This window comes from Orycteropus afer, unplaced genomic scaffold, assembly GCF_000298275.1.
Source record: "Orycteropus afer afer isolate SDZICR_OR568_19922 unplaced genomic scaffold, OryAfe1.0 scaffold00061, whole genome shotgun sequence".
In the NCBI taxonomy this organism is placed as follows: Eukaryota; Metazoa; Chordata; class Mammalia; order Tubulidentata; family Orycteropodidae; genus Orycteropus; species Orycteropus afer.
The window spans coordinates 3,683,559-3,692,648 of NW_006921648.1; the positions used below are offsets into that span (position 1 = coordinate 3,683,559).

General features: G+C 49.5%; 1 protein-coding gene across 1 annotated transcript in view; it reads right to left on the minus strand.

Annotated features, from left to right (window-relative positions):
* The window catches only part of ANKS3 (ankyrin repeat and sterile alpha motif domain containing 3), a 43,208-nt gene extending 34,761 nt beyond the window's left edge, over nt 1–8,447 (minus strand). Inside the window, exons 1-4 of the mRNA XM_007939596.1 lie at nt 8,278–8,447; nt 4,171–4,369; nt 3,894–4,015; nt 2,082–2,163 (exon numbers count right to left, since the gene is read on the minus strand). Of these exons, the coding sequence (XP_007937787.1) occupies nt 2,082–2,163; nt 3,894–4,015; nt 4,171–4,369; nt 8,278–8,447 (573 nt within the window). The remainder of the gene's footprint in view (nt 1–2,081; nt 2,164–3,893; nt 4,016–4,170; nt 4,370–8,277) is intronic.
* Between the last annotated feature and the right edge of the window lie 643 nt (nt 8,448–9,090).

Consider the following 9,090-nt stretch of genomic DNA (forward strand, 5'->3'; position numbering starts at 1 on the left):
ACTTAACAACAACAACAACAACAATAAACATATGGAAACATGTACAACCTCACTAACAGTTAAACCAAAAACAAAACAAACTTACTGCCATCACAGCAACCCCCTTTGGGTTTCTGAGGCAGTAAAATCTTTATGTAAGTAGATTGCCCAGTCTTCCTTCCGTGGAGCAGCTGGTGGGTTTGAACCGCCAACCTTCTGGTTAGCAGTCAAATGCCTTCGGCACTACACCATCAGAGCTCCTAGAACAGTTAAGGAGGTACAAACAGAATGAGATGCCACCTTCCTCCCGAGACTGGCTAGAACTTAGAGGACTGGTAGCATCCAGCCAGCTTCTCTAGAGAGCCCAGCCTAACACAGATGGGCACTTGCGTGCATCACTGGAGGACCAGCAACACAGGCAACCTTTGTGGTATGAATTTCTTAAGACCTACTAAATCTCCCCCCACTAGATTTCTTAAACAGCTTTACTGAGATCTAATTCACATACCATTTAAAGCATACAATTCAGCTATGGAACAGTCACCACAATCAACCTGAGGACATCTGTGTCTCCCACATGAGGCCCCACAGCCTCATCCTCCACATCCACCTCTGCACTCCCCCAACCCTAGGCACCCACAATCTACCATCTCCCTCTCTAGACTTCCCTGCTCTAAACATCTCATGGAAAAGGAATCGTGCACTATGTGGTCTTCTGTGACTGAGCAGGTCCTCAAGGTCACCCGCCTTGCAGCCTGTGGCCTGGGTATCAGTACCTCGTTCCCTTCCATGACTGTGTGGACACTGCCGCACAGTCTGTATCCATTCCTCAGCTGACGGACGTTTGGGTGTTTCCACCTTTTGGCTATTATGAACAATGCTGCAGTGAACATTCATGTCCAAAGTTTTGTTTCACATCTGCTTTCAGTTCTTTTGGGTACATGGCTACAAGGGAGTCTGCCGGGTCATGTGGGAATTCGATGTCCACATTCAAATGAAACTGCCAGACTGTTTTCCACAGCAGCTGCACCAGTGTGCATTCCCCCTCAGCAGCACAGCAGGGTTGCTTTCAATTTCTCCACATCCTCACCAACACTTGTTATTATTGTCGTTTTCACCCTAGCCATCCTAGCGGGTATGAAGCAGTATCTCGTGGTGGTTTTGATTTGCATTTTCCTGGTAGTTAATGAGCTTGAGCATCTTTTCATGTGCTATTGGCCATTTGTGTATCTTCTTTAGAGAAATGTCTATTCAAATCCCTTGTCCAGTTTTTAACTGGGTTAGTTGACTTTTTATGAGGGCCTATTAAATTAAAATGTGAGCACTGGCAACCCTTGTGTGGAAATACAATTCACAGAAATAACTGCCTGTGTGCTGAACCCACGTGGATGAGGACTTTGCCCAAAGCCCTGTTGGTATCTGTGAAATGTTGGGAACTTAAATGTCTATTAATAAGGCACTGGTTAGGTTAATCACAGCACACCCAATGCACGTAGCACTTTGCAGGCATCTGGCTGATGAGGTTAACCACGGCACACACAATGCACGCAGAACTTTGCAGGCATCTGGCTGGCCTGATGAGATGTCTAGTCTACAGTAAGTGACTTTAAAATTAGTTATTATTATTTTATATATTTGCAGAGCAGATAGTTAGCAGAATCTCATTTTTGTTCAAAGAGAAATCTACATACCCATGCAAGCAAGAGGAGAGATCTGGGCGGCCGTGCACAAAGCAGCTACCTTGGGGAGGGAAGGAGCAAGTGCAAGGGAGGAAGGCCGTCACCTCCTCGGTCCATATAATTTTTTTAAGGGACAGGATTACGAGACTATTTGTTTTTTAAAATCTACAATCTACTTCCCCATACTCTTCAGAGTATTTTCAATATTATTACATGTAGAGGGTTTCATTTTTCAACTCCATGGCACCCCTAATGCTACGCTCCAAAGGACATTCCTAAAAATCTCCGTTTTCCATCCAATGTCCACGCACTACATGGATGAAGAGAAGTTACTCCGGTGTAAGGAGAACATCTGATTAGTTTCTCCTTTGCCGACTCCTCACTGCTGTGGCTGAACGGCATGCTCAGGGGCAGGTCACTCACGTGGTTCAGAAGATACTGCACAATGATCTCATGGCCCGCGGCCGCAGCCTCCATCAGAGGTGTGAACCCGTACACCGGCTCCCTGCAGGAGAAGCCACAGTCAGAGAGGAGAGGAGCCCTGCCCGGACTAAGCTTCCCGCTGAAGACAAAACCGAGTGAGCACACGCCACCGAGGGTAGTGGCCTTGTGCTCACAAAAACCAACAGGGCACAGAGCAGAACAAAGTCTTTGTGGACCATGTCATGTCAACTGACTTTAACGTCCCCTGCAACTATGGTCCTGAGTCTGCAAGCCCAGAGACCCACTCTCTCAAGGTGTTTGGTTATGGCTAAGACATTTTCGTCACTGCCCAGTTAGCTCTACTATTTACAAGATTTTTATAGCACATACAAATATGTATGTAGAAATAACATTTGCCAAACCAACACATGGCTGTGGGTACAGTCCTATTCACCTTAACCATAATAAATATTCACCAAAACCATAATAAAAAGTTAAAACAAAACCAAAAGGGGAGAGTGAGGACGGTCAACAGTAACACGCAGCCTCGTCGACTCTTCTGGTCTATGCCCAGCCACGTGAGGCTTTTCATCCTAATGACAGATCTGTCCCCAGTCTCCCCTCCTCCTCAGCTGCTGTTCCCACCCGCTGGCTCCTAAATCTCCACTTCATCACATTCAAAACCAAGTCATGGTCCTTGACGTCTCTCAGAAAGCTGATGCCCCCACCACCTACCCACAACCCAACCAGCACCCCTGACGTCTCTCAGAAAGCTGACATCCCCATGCATCCCTCCCTAAAAGTTTGGGTACTACACATCTCCCGGTTGCCGTGGAGTCGACTCCGACCCCTGGAGGACCCGTGTGTGTCAGAGCAGAATCGGGCTCCATGGGGTTCTCAGCGCTGCTTCAGAAGCGTTCACCAAACCCTTCTCCCGAGGTGCCCCTGGATGGACCGGAACCCCCTACCTTGCAGTTAGGAGCCGAGCGTGTTAACGGTCCATCCACCCAGGGACTCTGATCCCATTTCCCTGTCCTTCCCATTGCTTAGTCCTCAGTGCTCACTCTGTGCTGGACTACAGCCCACATAGCACGGGCCTCAGGCTGCCTGGCAGCCTCCTTTCTTTCATGAATGTTCCAACACTCAGTTTCCTCCATTCTAAGACACATCGTTTCCACATTTCAGCATCTCTGAAATCAGAATGTGTCCCACATCGCACAGGCGAGTTGAACGTTATTCGGCTGCGTTTTTTTTTTTTCTTTCTTAGTGGCACACAGAACACTGGTGTGTCTTACAATGGATGGCATCAGCCAGGTGGAAGGCACAGAACCAGGCAGCAGTGGATGCTGTGTTGGTTCCTGTAGGTTATTCTCATCACAGGCTGCAGACAACACCTCCTGCTTATCAAACTCCTGGTTGTTTCCAAAGCATCACCTCATCTGATATGTACAAAGTAAGAGAAAGGGAACAGCATGTGCTGCCTGTTGGCCGAATGCCACTCTGTGTCAGACCCCTGGCATGGACGTGAGCACGTCATTCTCCTGACAGCTCTGTGACCTGGGGGTGGGTGCTTCCAGTTTCAGACACAGACGACGAAGCTCAGAGAACTTACAGAGACCCACCCTGTGTCTCCTGACAGGTACGGGGAAGGGCAGGGTTTTTCCAGGCCCCACATCTGCTGGACCCCTTCCACTCCGCCCCTTGGTCTCAACTTCCCACCCCGTGGCAGTGGCTGCCCTGTCTCTGGCTAGCCACCCCTCAGCTACCTTCCTGGCATCGGACGAGAGCAGGCACTGAAGGTCCTGTACTTACCGCGTGTCAGCATTGGCACCACTGTCCAAGAGGAACTTGACCATCTGCTGGTGCCCAGCACTGGTGCAATGGAACAGGGCAGTCCAGCCCTGAATGTCTTTCATCTCCAGCTCTGCACCTTGCTTCAAAAGAACACATGTGCTAGCTACGGCCCGCCTCCCCTGCTGGAGGGTCAGCAGGGACGGTGCGCCTGCTCACTGTGGCCTGTGGCAGTACCCTCTCATCCGAGCGGCCAGGCAGCCCTCTGATCGCTGGGTCGGGCACCCTGGTAGCTCACCTGGAGGAGGAAGTAGGCGATGCTCTCGTTGCCACAGCTGGAGGCCAGCATCAGTGGAGTCTGCCCTTCCGGGGTCGGCACATTCACACTCACCCCCGCCTCGAGCAGCAGGTGCACAATGGTATCGTGTCCAATGTAGGAGGCGTACATCAGCGGGGTCCAGCCACCACCATTCTTCTTGTTCAAATCTAACTCTCCCCTAAACAAACGCAAGACACGCTAGCCACGCCCTGCCGTCTCACACGTGCGGTTCACCATCACCAGCAGCGAGGCCAGGCCAGAGAAAGACCAGGGAGGTCTGACAGGAAACAGACACTCTGGGCAAGCTGCCATCAAGTGGACTTTCAAGTCAAGGTGACCCCACGTGTCACAGAACGGAACTGAGCCCCACAGGGTTTTCTAGGCTGTCATCTTTACGGGGGCAGATCATCGGGTCTTTCTCCCGCAGAGCTGCTGGGGGGGTTTGAACCGCTGACCTTTCAGTTAGCAGCCAAGTGCCTAACTGTGGCATCCCCAGGGCTCCTTTCCTGGGGAAGGTGTGTGGGCAAATACGTCCCCAAGGCTGCAGTGGGAAGTCCACACTCTGCAGTGCTGCCCTCCTGCCCATTTCACTTTCTCACTACCACTCCTGCCCCAGACCAGCAAGGCTCTTCTCCACACCCCCAACTAGACAGGTCGTTCTCCACCAGGAAGATGTTCCCTTCTGCTCATCACAGCTGAAAGGGGCTGCTACTGGCATCTAGTGGGTGGAGGCCAGGGATGCCACGAAGCATCCAACAGTGCACAGGACGGCAATTGTGACAGTTAACTAGCCTCAAATGCCAACAGTGCTGAGGTTGAGACACCCCAGCCCAAAGCCCTGACCGTCTACCCCAATCAACCAGACTCTGCTCGGCTAGTGCGGGGAGGAGGGCCACGAGGAAGGAGGGAAGGACTCGGCTGCAGAAAAGCCCTGTAGCAACTCATTCTTCCTTTGTCACCTCACCCTACAAAAAACTTCATGAAAAACCTATGACTAAGGAGTCCTATCTTCCTTGCTGATTTCCATGACAATTCTGGAAATGTGTTTCTCACGTGTACCTTCCAGGCTGGAGTGTAGAGCTGGGGCGGGAAGCGCATTTAAAGGAACACCTGCTTCCAAGACCGTCTTGCATCATTAACATTCCCCATCCCGACTCGCCTCCTCTTGGTCCAGAGTTCTTGCCTCTGGTGGAGGTAACAATCTTCAATCCAGTGTACATGTGGCTCTCCTAGGTACATGTGATTAAGCTACAGCACACAAGTACTTTGTAGGCACTGGAGTCTCCTGCTGATTCTGAGACTTGCACGCCTGGGCAGCCACTCCAGAGGCCCTGGTCTCAGGAACTCAGTGTCAGTCACTGGCTTGGAGAACCAGTGGAGACACCTTCTGGCATACAGCCTGCATGGATCTTGGCCATCCTTATCACATCACCTTCATTTACAAAGTGCTCCGATCCTCATGCACAGAGGGAGCCTGACCCTTGGCAAAGTGTTTCTCAGAGCTGTCTGACCTCCCCTCTGAGCCCCAGCCCTCCTCCTGATGCCCCAGGGTTCCTGGCCTAACTCTTAGCTACTGTTAAAAGGGGGGAAATGCAGAACAGAATTTCTAATTCTCATGAACTCTATACTTTCTGGAGCCAAGTAGGCTAGATGAACCCCTTAAACTACTACCCTGAGATAATCTTTAAAATATAACCAAAAATATCCCCTAAAGTCTTCTTAAAATCAAATAACAGTTTAGCTTAATGAGTAAAAACGTCTACCTTGAGCAATGTACTTCTTTAAAATCTATCTACGTAGGATCAAAGGAGGTCTGGTGGCACAGTGCCTAAGGCATTTGACTGCTAACCAGAAGGCTGATGGTTCAAACCCACCAGCTGCTCCGTGGAAGGAAGATGAGGCCATCTATTTCCATAAAGATTTACCACCTTGGAAACCCAATGGGGGCCACTATGAGTAGAAATTGACTCGATGGCAGAGGGTTTGGTTTTCATTTATATGACATCAAAAGGAGGCAGATTGCTCAGTAGTTAAGTGCTGGGCTGCTAATCCTAAGGTCGGCAGTTTGAACCCACCAGCAGCTCTGTGGCAGAAAGATCAAGCAGTCTGCTCTCATAAAGATTTACAGCCTTGGAAACCCTATGGAACAATCTGTTCTGTCCTTTAGGGTCTCTATGAGTGAGAATTGACTTGACAGCAATGGGTTCGATTTGATTTATACGGGATCAAAGTGACAACAGTGACTTAAAAGATGTGATAGGAACTTTAGGGGGTAGTGAGTTTATGTTTATGGGGAAGGAACAAGTCAGAAAAGGTGAAAACAGTTGTACAACTCGAAGAATATAATCAGTGTCACTAACTGTACATGTAAGTACTGTTGACTTACTGTATGTTCTGCTGTGTATGTTCTCATCAATAATAACAAAATAAAAAAATAGAGAAAATCTTAATCACAACACCAACACTTCCCCACCCTGCCCCTTGCCTCCGATAATGGCTTAAAATTGCTGTTCTCGATGATACGTTTTAACAGGATGTGCCTGAGAACTCTCAAAGATCAGTCATAATGGGGTCTTGGAGACGACAAGGAGGGATGCGTTGACTTCATCATCAGCCACCTCCTCTCCACAGGCCACCAGGTAAACAAGTTTTCCAGGTTACCCTTTATGAGAGGTTAGCCGGGAAGTGACTGCCAGCGCCAGGGACTGGGCCCCTGGAAAAGGCACAGCTGAGAATCACCCAGGTGTGGATGTACATCATCCGTCCAAGTTGTTAAACAAGAAATGGGAACCAGAGGAGCTGAATCCTTTTCCAAAAGTTACTAGGATCATAGCATACCATTCTTAAGACATGGGGCTCATTATACACATAAACCAGTTGCCACCAGGTCGATTCTGACTCACAGCAACCCCACGGGTCAGAGCAGACCTGCCCTCCACAGGGTTTTCAATGGCTGATGTTCTGGAAATAGATTGCCAGGCCTTTCTTCTCAGGCACCTGTGGGTTGACCCAGACTTCCAAACCTTCAGACAGCTGCCCAGCGCTTAACTGTGTGCCCCATCCAGGGACCCTAAAATATGTATGTTCTTGTTATCGCTGGGTGCCATCAAGCTGATTCGGACCCACAGCGCCCCTAGAGGACAGAGTGGAACTGCCCCATAGGATTTTCAAAGCTGACAATCTTTACAGAAGCAAAGCCCAAACCACACCTGCTGCCATCAAATTGACTCTGACTCACAGTGCTCCGAAAGAGACAGTAGAACTGTCCCGCAGGGTTTCTAAGGTTGCCAATTGTTACAGAAGCAGACCATCAGATCTTTCTCCCATGGAGCAGCTAGGTGGGGTCGAACTGCCGACCTCTGGGTTAGCATCAAGTACTTAACCACTGCACCGCGAGAGCTCCCTGAAGTGACCCCATATGACAGAGTAGAACTTCCCAGAGCGTTTCCTAGGCTGTGATCTTTACAGGACGAGGTGGCTAAGGCTTTTCTCCTAAGGGGCCACTGGGTGGGTTCTAACTGACAACCTTCAGTTAGCAGCTAAGCACTTCACTGCACCACCAAGCTCCTTTAATACACACACATGCAGATTTGCCAAAACAGCACATGGGCAGGGCTTTAGGAGACAACCCTCCATCCAGAAGGGGAGCTAAAGCCCAGCCCCTTTGCTTTGCTATGGCAAAAACCAAACGGGAGAGGAGGGCATGAGAGAAAAGCCAGCCATCTGGAAAGGGAGGACCACAGGGTCATCAGTTCCTATCTTCGGTTTGTGGGACTTCTGCAAGCAAGGAGTGACAACCAGACACTTACCGTGCTTAAATTTTAAAGTCTGAAACATTTACAAGCCGATGAAAAAAGTCTACGTCCTTCTTCTTCTTCCTAGGAATAAACACTGCCAGCCTCGCTTGTGAGTGCCCTGCATCGATCACTACCGACAAAGCCCAAGGTAAAGGGGGGCTAATTCGCCCACATGCGTGAAATGTCTGTACCTGCGGCCACGTTAGATCACAGGTATTCTCATGTGGAATCTAAGCAAATAGACGGTGCTCAAAGCTGAGGAGAAGGGACATTTCCCAGGCTCTCTTACCGCTGGACACACTCCTTCACCACTTCATACTGGCCAATGGACGCGGCAGTATGCAGATCCAAGGGGACGTCTAGCTCCTCCCGGCAGACCTGCGTGCCCAACCCGTGCCACATGGACAGGCTGCGGTTCAGGAGCTCTGGCTCACTGGCTTCATCACTGAGCTCCGACATAGCTGCAGAGGGAGGCACTCAGGTTAGGTCTGCTTGCTGGCTGTACCAGGGACGGACAAGAGCCAAATTCCGCCTACCCACAGTAAGCTGCCGCATCACTATGCTATCAGTGGTCCGGACACCATGGGGCTGACTTATACAACTACCTCTCATTCAGTGTTGGATGGCTAGAGCAGCTCCCTCCTGTTCACAATGAGGTGTAGCTTTTTTTTTTTTTTTTTAATTTTTCCAGTGATGTAGATGAAAGTTTACAGAGCAAATTCATTTTCCATACAGCAGTTCATACACATTTTGTTTCATGACACTGACTACAACTCCCCACAATGTAACAGCTGTCTTCCCACTTCCTCCCTGAAATTACACCTTCCCTGTGTCCTTCTTCCCTACGCATTCCACCCCCCTGAGCTATCTCCCTGATATGAGGAGCTTCTTACCACAGACCCTAAAAGGGAATTCTCAGGATTTCAAAAGCCTAGCAGCATATTGGCTGGATAGTAAAGAAATGTTAATGGGGTCATTTGACCAAATGGACTCTTGGGTATAGTGAGAAAGACGTGGATTTGGGGTAAGATCACAGCTGAGCTTTAAACCACACAGTAATCTCAACAGATGTGGAAAAGGCATTTGACAAAATTCCACACCT